Genomic DNA, 17,185 nt, shown 5'->3' on the forward strand with positions numbered 1-17,185 from the left:
GGATGGATATCGGGTGGCCTGCTTCGATTATTTCTTAAAAGAAGGCAAAGAAATTACGCTCGATGGTACACGACCGAGCATCTACGAAAAACGGAGCCTCAATCCACCAACACCCACACCAGCGCCTATTCCAAATTTGGCCTCCTCTGCTCCTATCATAGCGATAGAACATACACGTGTGCCCACGCCGACACAATCGCCGCCGAACGACAGTGCATCGTCGTCCTCACCCGTCCCTCCCCAGCTGAAATCACGTTCCGTGCTCGCACCTCAAGTGCACCCGTCAGCACCCAGCGGGTCTGGTCACCGTCGAAAAAAGCTAAAGCGTATCGTTGAATTAGACGGCAGCGAGCACAGCTCACACATACAATCTTATTCCCACTCACGGTTAGGGTCCATGGACATTATTCGAGAACACGGCCCTGCCACAAACATACATGATACCCCTGCCACCCAATCACAGGAAATTTCACCAGAACCTGATCTGCCTTTGCGGCGGCCTCGCCACAGTCGCCATCAAAGCGAATTCACGCAGTCGTCGTTTCCTATGTTATCATCGTCAGACACATCACAAAATGGAGAGGAGCAACCCAGCTTGCGCAACAAACCAGTCACGGTGCGGCATGGCTCGGTGTCAACCATCACAGCATCACGGTCCGAACGAAGGCGGGCACGGATGAGCACATCCTTTTTTGAGCCAGCGCCTGCGGACGCCAGGCTGTCTGGAGACGACAGTATCGACGCGTACCGGCAGAAGATTGAATCGCTGAAGCAGGATATGGGAGAGAGCTGGCTCAAGGTGTACAATCAAAGTAGTTAGGATATGGTCACGTGATGTAACGTTTGTTAATACATATGTTGGAGTGGTTTGATTTCAACGCTTCTTGTCTTTTCGTTTCGGCTTGTTTTCGTCAATTCCAAAGTCCTCTTCGTGGGCAACGTCTTTCTTTACCTCCAGCGCAAAAATATCATCACAGAAATGGGGGCAAATCTTTCTAAAGCGATGGGTGTGTTTGTTCTCTCTCAACCCTTCGCCCTTGTTTAACGCCCACCAAGGCAAGATTTTTGGGAACAAGGAAATGCGGCTGTTGATGTTGGGCCTTGATGCTGCCGGAAAGACTAGTAAGTACCAAAAAGCACCAATGGTTGCCATTGCATTTTACTCACTCTGTGACTCCTAGCCATTCTCTATAAGCTCAAGCTCAACCAGTCCGTCACGACCATTCCAACGGGTGTGTCTCTGTCACTGCTCGCGTTCCTCAAAAGGTGGAATACTTATGCTCCCATCTTCTTCAGTCGGCTTCAACGTCGAAACCGTGACATATAAGAACGTCAAGTTTAATGTGTGGGATGTAGGAGGTCAAGACAAAATTCGCCCACTGTGGAGACACTATTATACAGGAACGCAGGGTCTCGTCTTTGTCGTTGACAGTCAAGACCGAGACCGTATCGACGAAGCCAAACAGGAACTGCACCGGATATTGAGTGACCGGGAGATGAAGGAATGCCTGTTGCTGGTCTTTGCCAACAAACAAGATTTGCCAGGAGGTGCGTAGGATCTTAACCTCTTTTCATTCCTGGACTCAGCTTCCTACCTTGATAGCCATGTCACCGGCAGAGGTTACAGAGAAATTAGGACTGCACAGAATGCGTGATCGCTCCTGGTATGTTCACCCAAGGTGCGTAAATTCGTTGTATCCCCCTGAGTCGGTAAACCCTAATACCACGACAAGCTGCGCGACAACCGGTGAAGGGTTGTTTGAGGGCCTTCAATGGCTATCCCAGAACGTTAAGAAACGCCAACAGTAGAGACCGTCCCCTTCCTCCGCCACACCGCCCACCCATTTGTGCACATGCTGGAATCACCATGACCACGTTGGCAACGTATCAGAAACTCGTTCTATACCAACTTTAATCACCCCCAATACCCCTATTTACCCTTCTGTTTCGTTCTACTCATGATCATGGCCGCGCACGACCCCACTCCGCAATTTACAGCACACTACACGGTATCTGTCACGCAACCCACGTTTTCATTCGTCTTTTTTCTGAGCCACCCAAGTTCATCTTATTTTCTTTTGGACGGATTTGTCAAGTGCTTGTATTATTCTTTGTTTCCTCATAATAAAGTAGTGAAAGTGAATGCGGAATTACTTTGGGCGCTGAACTATGAAATGTTGTTTATGTAAGCATTTCCTCACCTTGATTAAGCCTGGACTTTCAAGTTCAGCCATATCTTGAGCGCGCCGCCAGTGGCATGGATAACGACCACGACCACTGCTGGGCCGAATACATGCCTTCTCCGACAAATTGAGCAACAATATTCCACCAATTTGCATCGTTATGTAAGCCCTGGCATGTCAACATAGTCCGATGTCGTGATTATTCGCAGTTTCTTCGATTCGCATGTTCATTGTGTCTTGTTCTTCTCAACCATTAACCATGTTCTCAGCACTGCGAACAGTTTCACGGAGCAGAGGCTTTGCTTCTCACTCGTCTGTCCAAGGTTTCAATGGAGCAGTCGGCAATACACCACTCGTAAGTGAGCCTTACCTGGATGTTATCTCCATATTAACTGGCTTTCCCAGATTTATTTGAAAAGACTTTCAGAAAAGACTGGTTCCAAAATCTACGGCAAAGCTGAATTCCAGAATCCCGGAGGAAGCGTAAAGGATAGAGCTGCTCTAGGCCTTGTTCACAACGCAGAGGCAAAGGGACTGTAGGCCGATATTTGTTGGTGTGAAGAGATATCAGATTTACTTATTAATTTCTTGCTCTATCAGCATCAAACCCGGAGGAACCGTCGTCGAAGGCACTGCAGGCAACACTGGTATAGGTCTTGCCCACGTTTGCAGAGCAAAGGGTTATAAATGTGTCATTTACATGCCAAATACCCAGGTACGGCCCCAAATCATTATGATAAATTGATTTACATTGTACTCGATTTTTAGAGTCAAGAGAAAATTGATCTTCTTCGCATGCTTGGAGCAGATGTTCGTCCTGTACCCGCTGTAGCCTTCGAGAACCCTCTCAATTACAACCACCAAGCACGCGAGTATGCAGAGAGCCTCGACAATGCCATCTGGACAAACCAGTTTGACAACGTCGCGAATGCAGAAGCTCACTACAATTCAACCGGTCCAGAGATCTGGGAACAGACTCAAGGGAAAATTGATGGTTTCATTTGCTCTACAGGAACTGGCGGTACATTGGCTGGTATTGGTAGATACCTGAAAGAGAAGAGTGGAGGCAAAACGCAAATCTGGTTGGCCGATCCCCCTGGCAGCGTCCTGACGAGCTATATTGAAAGCGGCGGAAAGTTGGTAGAAAGAACAGGAAGCTCAATTACCGAAGGTATTCCGCACTGCCCTCGTCGTTGATACTGTGATTCACCAATAATCAGGCATCGGCCAGGGCCGCGTTACTGACAACCTCGGGACATTTGTGAAAGAGTTATCAGGCGCTTTCACAGTTCCAGACACCAAGTCTATTAGTATGCTTTACGAACTTTTGGACACTGAAGGCCTGTATCTCGGTGCCAGTTCTGCTTTGAATGTTGTCGCCGCAGTAGAGCTGGCAGAGCGACTAGGAAAAGGTACGATAAATGATTCTGTTCGCAGCATTCACATTTTTATGTCGCCTTTCCAGGGTCTACTGTCGTCACTATTCTGTGTGATGGCGCTTACCGTTACCAAAGCCGACTGTTCTCAAGAAAATGGCTAGAAAGTAAAGGATTAGAAGATGCTATTCCTGAACATCTGAAAAAGTACATTGTACTGGAATAAATCTATAGTATTGCGAAGTGAGATGTATGTTATTAAATTTTCAATAGTACTGCTACTGCACATTGTCTAATGTGGCAGGATTCCCTGTAGTCCTCAGTGGCAGAACAATAAGTGGACACTGGCTGCCTTCTCTGAACTTTCCGGATACGTAAGGTCGCGTCAAAACACTGTTCAGACCTTCATAAGAATTTCTGTGAACATTGTGAAAGTGGGCGTACACGTTGGCTTTCATTATCTTGTCCGGTGTTGTTTCAAACTTGAAATTTGTTAGCAATATATAAAGGAAGGTCTTAATTTCAATCATGGAGAACCTAAGCCCGATGCAGGACTTGTATAACAAGTAAGAGGTGCTGCATTTTTAACGAAAAAGAATAACCTACCCGAGGTCCTGCTGAGAAGGTAAGTGTGTTTGAAAAGAGGCCAGGAAGATTACTGGCAGATTCTGGAAGATGATCCCATCGATCAGGTCTGAATGAAATAATGGAATGAGTCTCATAATATGTGGTCGAACGAAGCTACTCACACAAACTCCCAGGCATCTTCACCCCAAAATTCTTTGTCGAGGTTGAAGCCTTCTACGGCAACATGAACAAAACTGCCTTTAGGCACAGTAATTGTTGACTTTGGGAGGATCTCGCCATTACTACCTCGAACGGGGGTTGATACCGGAACCTCGTCATCTTGCATTGCAACTCGAATAGAGGAGTGGACAGGTGGAATCAAGCGAATTGATTCACGGATTACATTGTCGAGGAATGGAAGGTTGGATACAATTTCATAGAGCGACTGAATTTCGTCTTCAGTCAAGTTTGCAAGTGTTTCCGACGTCGTCGGTGCTACCGATTGTAGCTCGTCGCGAAGACGTTCCTGAACTGTGTGGTGCTGGGCAAGCAACAAGAGTGTCCAAGTAAGGCTGAGAGATGAAGTGTCCGAGCCGGCAAACATAAAGGTATTGATATTATGCAGTATATCAGTGTCCGAGATACGTTGATCCGGTGGGAGGTCAGTTGCCATATTGGACTTGACTGGGCAAGGAATTCAAAAAAATCATGATAGAAGGTAAGTGAACAGACTCACGCAAGAGGCTTAGTAGATCTCGACCAGCGTAAGGGACACCATCTTGGAGCCCCTGGACAATTTTAGCCTTTTTCGCTTGAATAAGATGGCCAGCAACACGACGAATGGTGTCCTGACTCCGTTGAACCACGCGAACAGTCGAATCTGGCTGAAAAGAAAAGATAAGTACGTGGAGCCTAAAAGCTAACCTGAACGCACAAAAAGGGAACTCAAAAATGGCGCATATATAGAAAATATTGTCCGAAAAGGATTGCCTTGCGAGACAGCAACTTCGAACATTTCCTTGTACGCCGAGAAAAGCTCATTGGACTCATTCTCGATGGCATTGAAATCGTAGTCAAATCCTGCAGGAAGCACAAATAAATATATAGTCAGAATTATTTGCAACTAAACTTGCCTGCATGACCAATAACATCGAAGGTTGCCCTGCTTATCCAATGGCACACATCAATAATGAGGCGCTCCGGCGTACTCTCCGCCATCTGTAACCATTTGTCATTCAGTGCCCTGCCTTTACTGAATACGACGGGAACCAAAGCACGCATGTTCTGGACAGAGAAAGCTGGTGTAGCAACGCGCCGCTGACGCTTATGGGTGTGTCCCTCTGCAGCCAACATACCGCACCCAATCAAGCTGGTGATCAGGCGGCGTGATTGCCAGGGTTTCTCATATATAGTTGAGTTTTTAAGAACATGGGCCACCGAAACAGGATCGAGGGTAAGCAGTCGAACGTCCCACTGAAACAGTTGTGTTTAAAAAATTAACAGCAACATAGAAAAGCGACCCACAGGACCAAGGCCTTGTATCCGTATTGACCGTCCGTATTTGTTGACATAAAGTTTGTGTACTTGAGGAGATATAGATGGACTATAAAGGTCATTAGAGTGAGAGACTGTGGTTTTTGTAGGAAAAAAAAACTAGATCTACTCTGAAACGGGATACAAATGGTTTTGGAACCAACCACGAATTGGCGGCCCTGCTAGAGATCGCAACGGGTTCAACCTAGGAGAAATGACCACTTGATAGAAGGCATAGGTAACGGGTATTATGACAGCTGCAGAGAGTATCTCAAGGTATAGGCGGTCCATAAAGAAGGGAAATAAAGATATGTGCTCTGGTTCTCCATTGTGTTCAACTTATTGTCTATAAGTAGCACACTGAATGTTCAATAGCAAAGGCCCAGTCGCATTCTCGGCCAAATCGGGTTAAAACTTTAGGTCACGTGTTTCATTTATTACAGTCATATACAGCGTAAAATGTTACAGAGAACACAAAGAAAATACAATCGTACATAATATGATACACTGGTATACGCAAATCAAGGTGTAAGAGATTCAGGAGACAGGTCGCCGTCCATGTTTTGTCCAAAAGCCGCCCGAATAGATTTCAGTTCTCCTTCTAGCCTCCCGTGCTCCCTTGTCAGCTTGGATAGTTCTTCCAAGTCATCCCCGTCAGAGTCTGTAACGAACCCTGACGCTGCCAGGTCTTCGTGGCTCAGCAGCTTATTGATCTTCCCTCTGAACATCGCCAGACGGTGGTATGTTCCGAGGTATTCGATATAACATTTATCATACTGCGCGCGGAGGCTGGCATGATCTTTGGGAAGAGGACGCCCTGCAGAGGCATTGTTGCTCCCACGCGCATGGGACAACGCAGTCGCGCTCGCTGCAGACAATTTGGAGTTATTAGTGGTTGAACGAGACGGCTCTTCTTCCTCTTCGGAAGAAGTGTATACGGGGGAAGGACGACGTTGTTTCGGTGCTTTATTTGCATGCGAGGTTCTTTCCGTTGCGTGTGACGTCTGCGTCCTCGAAGACACACTAGATTCAGAGGGCATCCTTTCACGCATGGTCGATGCTGCTTGTCGTTTAGCGGGAGGAGGAGGAGGGGATTCATTCTTTCTCTTGGGAGGCTTCATCGATGTCGACTGAGTGTTAGGTTTCCTGGGAATAGACCGCTCAGGGGGTGGTGGTTCGGCATTAGATCTCTTGACTGAAGAAACATCTCTGCCTCTGTCCTCTCTGACTCTGTCGTCCCTACCTCTGTCGTCTCTGCCCCTATCGTCCCTAATTCTGTCGTCTCTGCGCCTATCATCTCTTTCTCTATCTTCCCTGCTCAAGGAAACTGAAGGCGATGGTTGACGTTCAGACTTGCGCCGTTTCTGGGGTGGGTCATAAAGGTCATCATCCGGTTTCGCTGCAATTTTCCGCTTCACCGAGCGAGATTCATCGCGTACACTTTCGCTGTCTCTCTCTCTGTCCCTTTGTCTCTCTCTCTCTCTAGCGTCATTCACCTTTATTCTTTCATTCTGCAAAGGACGTTTCTCTCTCTCTGGAGAGAATGTACGATCGTCGTCACGGTACGCCTTCCTAGATTTTGATGCCGAGTTCGTAGTATCTGGAACTGGTGTGACCCTGTTATTTGAGCTAGTTGTCGATGACACTCTCTCCATGTTACGCGAGGGGCCAGCAGCCGGTTTGACCTTGGGTGGCGCAGCTCTCGGCGGATCCCTGTCTCTTTCCTTGTCAATTTGCGATGAAGTCGAAGGCCTAGGTATCGTTTTGGAAGGGTTTGCCACCTCGCCCTTTCTGGGTGGAGGATCTGGACGAGGAGATTCTGCCATTCTGCGGGCAGGTTTCTCGGGAAGTTGAGCAGAGCGAGACGACCCATCGGGATGAGGTGACTCTGCCGTTCTTCGCAAGGGTTTATCAGCCTGTGATACCGACCTAGAAGAAGGTTCCGGACGAGGAGATTCAGCCGGCTTGCGGATTGGCTTCTCCACTTTCTGTTGAGTCGTTCGGACAATGGGATCTGGACGAGGAGATTCGGCTGTCCGACGAATTGGCTTCTCAGCCGACTGCGTCGCCCGCGAGGGTACGCTGGAACTTTCATCTTTGGCTATGATATCACCCTTAAGATCGGCTTTAGGTTTCGTAGCCCTTTCTTTCGCTGCTTTTGATGTAATACCTCGCTTGACTGGCTCTTGCCCCTTCTTATCTTCTGGTTTGGAGGTGGAGGAGACACGGGACGCGTCCGAAGATGTTGGGGCAGTATGTCTGTACACGACATGTTGCCATACCGGATCGCTTTCCGAGATGCGCAGGTCCCGATACACATTCCTTGCAGTACGGGCGATTTTGAGCTGCTCCTGCTCACTGAATATTCCCCATTCATAAGGGCGAACCTCTTTCCATGTCTCCGGTTTCAGACGATACGACCGCGGGGCGCCATTTCCAGTCTTGTTCGCCGTGGGTTCAGCAATCTATAAGAAAAGGTAAGAAAATATCGGCATCGATATAAGTACTCTGAAAGGGTTACCGACCTGACTCAAAAGATCATGCAGCTGGCGTGGAGGGGTCGAGGTGCGATCGGATTCACCAAGCAACTGGAACAACCGGGATTCCGTAGCTTCGCCGTACAGAGCAAGGTGCTGGACGATGCGCAAGCGTGCGGGACTGGAAAGGCTTTTCGGGGTGGATGTTGATGCAGCAGGCTTGTTAACGGAGGATGACATCGACGACGAAGAGGACGCAGCGACGGGAGCAGCCTTGATAGGCGCAGAAGGACGGGTAGATTTGTGAAACATGTTGCTCGGTGGATCCTTCCTCTTCTTCGTCGAGGGCACATCGGGCGGGGTGTCGAGGAACACTGTTGTTCTGGTATTTCGCTGAGCTGCAGCATCCTGGGTGCTCTCGCGGACTTTGTTGCGGACCTCATCTCCGAGTTCGCGTTCAACGGTAAGCTTGCCGACGACATTTGCATAGAGCTTCAAGGGAGCGGACTTTTTGGACGCGGAGGACGTTCGCAGAAAGATCTCGTGGGTGTTTGTTTCCTTGAGGCGATTCATGGGAAACACGGTATCGCCAACATAGAGGGTCTGAAAAAAGAGGGTCAAAAGGCATGGAAAAGAGAGACGGTGCGGACGAACGCACTGGGTTGTCACCGAGCTGGACGGATAACGAGGGCGTTGGGCCATTCGTCGAGAGGGCGTTAAGGGTCTCTATAGAGAGACGGACGAGCATGGCCTCCTTGGGCTTTGTCTGCACTGGATCCCCTGGACGCGAGTAGCCCAGGAGGGACAGCGTTGTGTTTGTCGGGAGGGGCATGTTGTGGGGAAGAGACAAGAGACTGTCCGCTGTGCCCAACATCCAAGTAATGACTTTGACTTTGTTTTACGTAATCATCGGTGCCACTCGCTATTATTATTATCGCCAATGCTCCTCTACATATTCTACAAACTTGCGTCCTATGTTTTCCGCCCCCCAATCCACCCCGCCCCGCTCTGTCGTCCCCAGTGTTATTGCCTTTTTGTGCACACTTACAAACTGTCTTTTCAGGCGCTGCAGCTCCGACAGTGTCATCGCCCGCGGTGGCAGATTTACCGTGAATTGCACCCCGTTTGCGAACACCATTGACGTCCCGCCCGTGGCCTGCGCGCTCGATGCAGACACAATAGCGGTTGCCAGGTTTGTTGTGACCTGCTCTAGCACGTGCAGTGCATCCACGGGCGCTTTGGCCGCCTACAAATAATTGAGCACACAGTCTGCATAAGATCCAATGTCATGCATACCGAGAGGGTCCCAGAGTTTGGCGGCTTGACGCTGCCTTTCGTGATCGCGTCCCATATCTCGGCGCCCGGGATGTCTTTGTCGTCCCACAGCACAGTGAAAAGGGGCGCGTCCCACCGGACCATGGACGACGGTTCTTCAAATCGTGCAAACAGATTCTCCAGCCTGGATCAGAGTCAGTGGGAGAAGGCAGGGGAAAAGAAAAGAGACTTGCGTGGATGGAGCATAGCCTCTGTCGGCGTTCCACTGACGGCACAGATCCTGATTCGCGACGACATATACCTAGGGGATGTTGGCGGACTGGAGAGAGAGAGAGAGCGGCAGACATGGGCGCACCGTGGAGGTCCGCAGCTTGAGCTCGCGAGCGGCGCAGTAGAGCTGGTAGCGGAAGCCCTTGATGTAGTTGAGCGAGTCTAGAATGAGGATGGTGTCCGTTGCGAGCATGCGCTGGACGGCGGCAAAGAGGGCGCCTCGGGCAGGCTTTTCTGCTTTGCTGTCTGCTGGGCTGATAAGTGGGTGTGGGTGTGGGAGAGATGGCAAGAGACAACACCGTCATAGACATGGGGAGAAAGGGCAAGAGAGTGGTCTGAGACGACGAGGACCTTGGCAATGGGGCCGTTGTAGTCGTCGCTGTGTATGGCGGCGTCGAGAAAGGCGGCGAGCTGGGCGGCGCGGGTGGACTTTCCTGCGGCGGGGTAGCCTGCGATGGTAATGAGGGCCATGAGCGGGGTGTGACAGTGTGACGGTTGATTAGTTACATGTAGTGCTTAGCTTAACCGTACCTAAACTATTAGAATCTCCATCTAACTTGTTCTCTACATTTCTTGTATTCTCTGGTGCTGCTAGTAGCAAGTCTCTGGCACAGACTCTTATTCACGGCTGGTTCCTTCGTCTCCAGAGCCCAAGAAATGCTGGCCACAGGCTCCCTTCCCCTTCGTGAACACTCACATCTTGACTTCCATACCAACAGCGGCCCTCCCCACTCAGATCAGCTCGCGTTGGAGGATAGGCTCTGTCCAGGTTGCAAAAAGTCTGTTGTGAACGAGCAGGGCGGTCTGGTCGTTGCCTTTGGGTCAGTCGCGTCCAGTTCCTACCTCGTTTGTCCACGTCTTGACCCCTCCCTCCCTTTTCCAGGCAATCCTTCTTCCATGTCGACTGCTTTAAATGTGCCAAATGTCGAAACCAGGTCACTGCAGACACAAATCTTCTTCTTTTGTCAGATGGCTCTCCCATATGTGCCAACTGCTCCTACAGCTGCAATATTTGTCAGTTGCCAATCCTTGACGAAGCTATCATGACCGGCGACGACTCGTACCATGCACACTGCTTCAAGTGCAAAGTGTGCAGCAACCGTATCGATGAACTCGTCTTCGCAAAGACGAGTCAGGGTATCTATTGTATGAATTGTCATAACGAGCGTATGATCAAGATTCGCAAACACGCTCAGAAGAAGGCAGAAAGGGAGAGGGCAAACGGGGGCAGCGGTTCTTCTAGGTCAAGGGAAAACGATGCAAGGAATTTCCATCGCGATACAGACGTGCGTATTCTATATTTTGACTTGAAGTAATCAAGGTTTGACACTCGGCGAGCAGGCTCGTTCAGGAGCTTCTAAACCTCCACCTATCCAACAACCTTCTCGCTCCGAAGGCCCACGCGTAGCTGAACCTTCAAACAATGCCGCGAAGCCGGCCCAAGCGCCCTACATGAATGACGCATTCGATCCAACCCCTCCGTACTCTCATCCGTCACATTTAGACTCTCCTTCGTTCACGTTGGCGCCGCCAGGAGAGCCTGAGCGTAATGACCTGCATGCCCTTAATAGTCCTCGCCAATCTTTCGACTCTTCACGTCAAAATAAAGGCCCTTCACGAACAAATACACTTCCTGTTCCTCCTTTGTCAACTGCTCCAGAGTCCAAACGAAGAAGCAGCTACGACGATGGTGTCCGCCCCTTGAACAACCTTCTTAAGCAAGACACACAGGCAGACAAGAACACACTCCACCCGAATGCGCTACTCAATAGTTCAGCGTCGACAGAAGGGCTTTCTGTGACATCCCGTCGTGACAAGCGCCGTTCTATCAACCCAGGCGCAACCCTTCCATCTTTCAAAGACGTACCTTCAAATCAAGCTTCCGACGCGGTGTCACGTTCAGCATCTTTTTCTACTCACGAACAGTCTATATCTTCTTCTGCCCCGCCCTACATGACATCTTCCGGACAATCTCAAGCATTTACAAAACCTACTCCATCTTCTTCTCGCCCACCTTCAAGCTCTAGTTCCACTTCATCGACTAGTCACTTTAATGGTGCAGACCAAATTAGATCTCGCTCACCATCTGTCCAGCAATCCAACCAAGATGACACGATAACCATGGCATCTCCCCCTAGTCGGATTGCCGAATTGGAAAATGGAGAACCTATCACAACGAATGCCAACTTTAACGACGACAGAACGTCATCCAATACTGTGACTTCTCAAGCCCAACGATCTTCAGCAACTCTTAGCCCAATAGAACAGCGGTTCCGCCGTGAACGCAGGTTATCCTCAAACTCTACACATTCGAAATCGCCTTCCAGAGCAGCATCGCCTGCATATCGCGCAGACGTTCCCCGAGGTATCGAAAGCGGTACAGATACCGAAACAGACGACACAGACGCCTCTCCATATCCTCCAAACACCTCACTTCCACCTGCCCCCCCGCCCAAGGACGTCAAAGATCTCAATCATAATCAAAGTGCACCTCCTAATATCTCGATCGCAGACACCAGCGTCGATCCTGATTCATCAGAAATGTTCCCCCACGACATGTCAGACGACATGAATGAATCCCTCGCCGTCGAACGCACGTCGCGTGCAACATTTATTGCCCCTGCCCTTCCTCCTATTCGAATTTCCTTGAGCCCTAGTGACTTCTCGGAGCTGCTCAGCTCTATGGGCGGCTTCCCCCCTTTGAAGTCTTTGGATAATTTAGCCAACTTGACAAAGCAATCGCAATTGCAACAACAGCAACAGCAGGACACCATCCCGTCTACACCCCCGCCGACAGCATCTTTGACTCCGACAGTTAAAGTTGCAGGCAACACACCTACACTTGGTATATCAGAGAGTGATGATGGTCAGGAACCCATCTACAGCGATTATTTCCCAGATGTAGGGAATTTAAATAAGAGTTCAGCATCTCACTCCCGAACGCCTGGAAGCTCAGATTCTAGTGCGGCAAGTAGCCCAAGTACTATTCAGCCCTCGCCGAGACGGAATCCCTCTGAATCAGATTTGGTGATCCTTCGTCTGCGGGAAATTCTGAATGGCGCAAAGGAAAAAGGGGCTCAGCATCTCAAGGTCGACATTGGGTTTGTGGAAGCTATTGTTGAACTGTTGGAATCTAAGAATAACGAATACTACCGTATGAAGAACAAAGTGGATGGCATGAATGTAAGCTTTTTGTTGTGGTTACCGGTGTTTTGTGCTTACTCGGGAATCCCAGAGGGAAAGCAAAATGTACATGGACGGTTTAACGGTCGCGCAAGCCGAGTATGACCGGGAACTGAAAGCTCGCCGAGATGCAGAGGCGGAAGTGACAAAACTTCGAGTCCTACTTTCTGGACAGGCCGTCCGGCTCTCAACATTGTCAGGTGACAGGCAACGGCAAGAGCTCCGCCAACAGCTCTCACAGCAGCTAAATGAAAATTTATCTGGACTAGAACATGATTTATCCCGCTTGAAAGTAGAAAGGGACGTCACTCTGGCTGAAGTGGAAGAGCTTTCCACTAAAAAGTATTTGACATATATTTAAAATCGTATATCCTTTGCTAATGTTTTCTTCTAGGTCCTCGGGCAGTGCGGCGGACGTGGGTCCTACGAATTTGGGTAGATCGTTGACGAAGAAATTGGAGGGTATACGCAATCAGTATCAACGAGAACTCGTGCCATTGACCGAGCAGAAGGAAGTTCTGACTCGGGAAATTGCGGAACTAAAGGCAGTGAGAGATGTCTTTTTGGAGGAGACAGCGGCCTTGAACGCGCGGAACGAAGAATTGGCCCAACTCAGCGCCGTATACAGTCGACGACTAGACAACGCAACCCCGGAGGCAGTTCCTGAGGCACCTTCTAAACCTGAAGCGTCGCAATCACCCAACGACAACACCCGCTCTCAAGCGCCAACATATCTTGTGCCTCCTTCCCTCAGCACATCGACCAGTGGCTCTACTACGGTGTACGACGATAGTGCCGAACCCCGAATCATAAAGGCACAGAAGTCAGAAAACGAGCTGCATACTCCTGCGAAGCCCAAGTTCAAATGGCCAGGTACCAAGGCCAAAGACTTTTCTTCTCCCTCAAGCTCCGAGACAACAAAGGGTAAAGCGCATATTGAGCATAATTTCCAACAATTGAGTATCTTGCGCTTCACTCGTTGTGATCACTGTGGAGATAAAATGTGGGGCTCTCAGCTTCGCTGCACAGGTTTGCTTCTTTGTGCATTATCTATATATCTATAATTAAAGAGTATTTCTATGCAGTTTGCTCGACTTCAATTCATGTTCGCTGTATCGCCAATGTGCATATACCATGTTCTCAGCAGCAGCAGCAACATAATGTTGTAGAAGAACGAATCCCTCTTCGTGAGTACTATTTTATCAACCCACTGATGATGCTTAATTGTTTTTAGCGCCCTCCATGTTTGGCAGGGACTTGACTGAGCAGGTCCATGCCGACGCCAGGGGAGATGACCGACAAGTTCCTGTGATTGTTGAGAAATGTATTCAAGCAGTTGAAGCTCGAGGTTAGTCACTTGCAACTTAACACATGAACCTGCATTCAACATCCTATGATCAGCCCTGGATTATGAAGGTATTTATCGAAAATCGGGAGGCTCTGGGCAAACAAAGGCTATTACCCAGCTGTTCGAGCGTGGCGATTACGCATCATTTGATCTGTGCGACATGGACAAATTCAACGATATCTGCAGCATCACATCAGTTTTAAAGACATACTTCCGCTTGCTGCCAATCCCACTCTTGACTTTCGATCTACACGACCAGTTTACAGCCGCGATTGATATCAAAGATTCATCTAAACATGAGACTTTGGTTGACCTAGTACACAGACTACCTGATGAACATTTCTTCACACTACGCATGCTCATGCTACATCTGCACCGGTTAGTTACCTTTTGTTATCTTATTATGACACTTTATTAAGCTCTTTTATCCTTTCCAGCGTTTATGAACGCTCTGAAAGAAATCTTATGTCTGCAAGAAATCTCGGGGTCGTTTTCGGGCGTAAGTGCATCTTTTGGGGGCGTGTCATGATCTAACGAATGTTTTTGAACAGCAACATTGATGAGATCCAGAGACCCGGCAGCTGAGTTCAGTGATATGGCTGGGAAAGCCCTTTTCATTGAGTGGCTAGTAGAAAACGCTATGGAGGTTTTTGACACGACAGAGTAAACTTATTTTTTAAAAAGTAAGATTGCACCTACAGGAATTCCGGATTTCTCTATTTGTTTAAGTAGCTATCCAATTTATGTATCTGTGTTTGGATCCACTACTTTATTTCCTTTGTTCACATCTATATATTTTTTCATTGTTTTATCCATTTCTCTTACATACCCTTTTTTGTTCGCATGTACTCTTAGGCGTAGTAATACGGACCGAGGCGTCGATTATCCAGTCATGGTGTTGACCAGTTTTTTAAATAAGAAAGAACATGTCTTAATGTGTAGTTACAATTTTCTGCGTTAAAGACACGAACAACTCATTGCCAACCTGGACTGAGGAGCTCGAACTTGTCATAGTAGATCCCTAGATTTGCCCTTCTTGTGGCCTTGACTGGGCTCCTGCTTTAATGTACAGTATAGGAAGTGCCGGCGAGGCCCGTTAACTGTTGCCGATGCAGCGGCAACAGCAACCCTGCCACCCAGAGGAACAGCATCAGTCCCTGCACCACGAACGCCAAGAGAAAACATTCTATCGAATACTAGAAAACCAATTGTTTAATTTGTGAAAGTATGCATACTAGTACTATGGTTAACTTACAAGTAGCAACGAATGCTTTGGCACTGGCTTGACAGGCTGTGTGAGTTAAGGCCAAAGGTGGGTTGATGCCTTCTAACATCCGTAGATAACGAAATGCCATCGATGGTTGTGGATTTCCTACGGAGAGTAAGTTGAAAGAACAGGAAAGGGTTTGTTTAGATCGATTTACCAAAACGGTTAACAGCGTTATAGGCTTGCCGCCACTTCTCTTCCAAAAGCTTTGCACACACTGCAGAGTCTGGACAGGTTGGGCACTGGAACCAATCTGAGCTACATTTCTTCATGGAAAAGAAAAGAAATCGTACACATTGATACTCCTTTGCAACCATCGTTATGCCCAGCTTAAGTACACGCTCTAAAAACCAGCTACGTCTGAAGAAACAAACATCAACTTCCAAGCGTTTAAATAACATACGTATGATACCCACCGCTTTTCCAATTTCAGTAGGGTTTCTTTACTGAGTATGTTCATTTCCGGATTGTTCATATCTCCTGGATTATCGAGTACAAAACGACTAGCTTCACGGTAAAGCTCCTCTTCTTGAAAAATCTCAGCGATACGCATCGCCTTTAAAGGCTTTCCCGCTGCATGTGTAAGGAGAAACGTAAGGCATTCGCTTTGTAATGAGGGGACAGAGAATTTATGAGAGATGTTCATCAGGCCAGCAACATTATTCCAAGTAATTGTGCATTCCATTCTGTCGGTTAATGGCAAGTTACATACACAAATACTTACGGAGAATGTATGGAACTCACTGTGGATAACTATATTTGAGAAAATCGTGGAATATGCTTGCCTGAAAGGACCTCTCAATGCAGCCAAGTAAACAGGAAAAAAGGCCGCAAGAAACATACCTTCTCTTCCTTAAGCACGATCTCGGCTTCTGGGCCATTCCTAGGATTACAGTGAACGATTGCCTGAGCTCCTGTAATGGATCTACTTGCAGAGTCTATTCGGGCTTGCGTGGAAGATGATGAAGAAGTAGTTCGGAGAGAACGAGACTTTCCTGAACCCTGAAGAGACCACAGACTGTCCTCTCGCTGCCTGGCCTTTTCAGATTCGGAGATATCTTGGTCTCGTTGTTCCGAGTCATTCTTGGACGAATCGAATTCAGGTATAACATCCATTTCATCGAATTCTGATGACGTATCCGCTGCTGAACTAGTATCATTGTCTGGGTCTGTGGAAATCCCAACAGAAGTACGGCGAGGTATGCTTCCTCCCTTCCGGAGGCGCGACTGAGAAATAGTGGCAATAGAAGACATAGACGTAGGACGCCCTGTTTCCGCCCAATTTCCACTCAAAGCGGCTTCAAAAAAAGGAGAGGCAAAATAAAGGATCTCCTTGTGTGCCCTGTAGAATCATATCAATGACTAAGGATGTTGAAGAAACGCATACAGGCGAACCAGAACGTTGTACTCTCAACAACAATTTTCACAGTTCCCGGGAATCTACAGTTCTTGGTGAATGTTTCATGGATCTCAATGGGAACGGCCCCCTCGTCCTCGTCTGCACTGAGCTCGGACTCAATCTCATCAGTTTCGTATTCCTCATATAGCCACGGCGGAGAACCTGAAGATCTGAAAACTCCAGAAGCGGCAGCATGTGTCTCAGTTGGTGAGCTCAGAGAGGCAGAAGGATTATTGAGTCCGCGAGAGTTGCGGGCAATCAGAATGTGAGATGGATTTGTGGTCATGGTGGTAAGCATGTAAGATGT

The 17,185-nt window shown here is 48.4% G+C and overlaps 6 protein-coding genes across 6 annotated transcripts; 2 read left to right on the top strand and 4 right to left on the bottom strand.

The window, feature by feature from the left end:
* Positions 1-2,442: 2,442 nt before the first annotated feature.
* On the top strand, positions 2,443-3,785 carry JR316_0002252 (Cysteine synthase 1; the record flags this gene model as incomplete). The annotated part of the gene is made up of 6 exons (XM_047888046.1): positions 2,443-2,538; positions 2,589-2,719; positions 2,784-2,898; positions 2,952-3,354; positions 3,404-3,595; positions 3,649-3,785. 6 exons carry the CDS (start codon positions 2,443-2,445, stop codon positions 3,783-3,785), a joined length of 1,074 nt encoding a protein of 357 aa, XP_047752969.1.
* Positions 3,786-3,837: 52 nt separating this feature from the next.
* Positions 3,838-5,950, bottom strand: JR316_0002253 (Cytochrome P450 monooxygenase 215; the record flags this gene model as incomplete). Its single annotated transcript, XM_047888047.1, has 9 exons — positions 3,838-3,952; positions 4,004-4,113; positions 4,166-4,253; positions 4,309-4,810; positions 4,863-5,010; positions 5,061-5,206; positions 5,260-5,599; positions 5,651-5,729; positions 5,790-5,950. The coding sequence occupies 9 exons, from the start codon at positions 5,948-5,950 to the stop codon at positions 3,838-3,840; spliced, it is 1,689 nt and encodes a 562-aa protein (XP_047752970.1).
* Positions 5,951-6,180: 230 nt separating this feature from the next.
* JR316_0002254 (uncharacterized protein) lies at positions 6,181-8,968 on the bottom strand (the record flags this gene model as incomplete). Its single annotated transcript, XM_047888048.1, has 3 exons — positions 6,181-8,124; positions 8,185-8,739; positions 8,795-8,968. 3 exons carry the CDS (start codon positions 8,966-8,968, stop codon positions 6,181-6,183), a joined length of 2,673 nt encoding a protein of 890 aa, XP_047752971.1.
* Positions 8,969-9,067: 99 nt separating this feature from the next.
* On the bottom strand, positions 9,068-10,152 carry JR316_0002255 (Protein kti12; the record flags this gene model as incomplete). Its single annotated transcript, XM_047888049.1, has 4 exons — positions 9,068-9,382; positions 9,433-9,588; positions 9,767-9,930; positions 9,981-10,152. 4 exons carry the CDS (start codon positions 10,150-10,152, stop codon positions 9,068-9,070), a joined length of 807 nt encoding a protein of 268 aa, XP_047752972.1.
* Positions 10,153-10,338: 186 nt separating this feature from the next.
* Positions 10,339-14,879, top strand: JR316_0002256 (N-chimaerin; the record flags this gene model as incomplete). The annotated part of the gene is made up of 10 exons (XM_047888050.1): positions 10,339-10,616; positions 10,685-10,967; positions 11,023-12,864; positions 12,917-13,206; positions 13,259-13,893; positions 13,950-14,051; positions 14,099-14,212; positions 14,266-14,590; positions 14,650-14,711; positions 14,764-14,879. 10 exons carry the CDS (start codon positions 10,339-10,341, stop codon positions 14,877-14,879), a joined length of 4,047 nt encoding a protein of 1,348 aa, XP_047752973.1.
* A 341-nt stretch (positions 14,880-15,220) lies between these two features.
* On the bottom strand, positions 15,221-17,164 carry JR316_0002257 (uncharacterized protein; the record flags this gene model as incomplete). Its single annotated transcript, XM_047888051.1, has 8 exons — positions 15,221-15,408; positions 15,468-15,584; positions 15,637-15,721; positions 15,773-15,839; positions 15,896-16,165; positions 16,224-16,264; positions 16,323-16,821; positions 16,875-17,164. 8 exons carry the CDS (start codon positions 17,162-17,164, stop codon positions 15,221-15,223), a joined length of 1,557 nt encoding a protein of 518 aa, XP_047752974.1.
* Between the last annotated feature and the right edge of the window lie 21 nt (positions 17,165-17,185).

This window comes from Psilocybe cubensis, chromosome 2 (genome assembly GCF_017499595.1).
Source record: "Psilocybe cubensis strain MGC-MH-2018 chromosome 2, whole genome shotgun sequence".
NCBI lineage: Eukaryota > Fungi > Basidiomycota > Agaricomycetes > Agaricales > Agrocybaceae > Psilocybe > Psilocybe cubensis.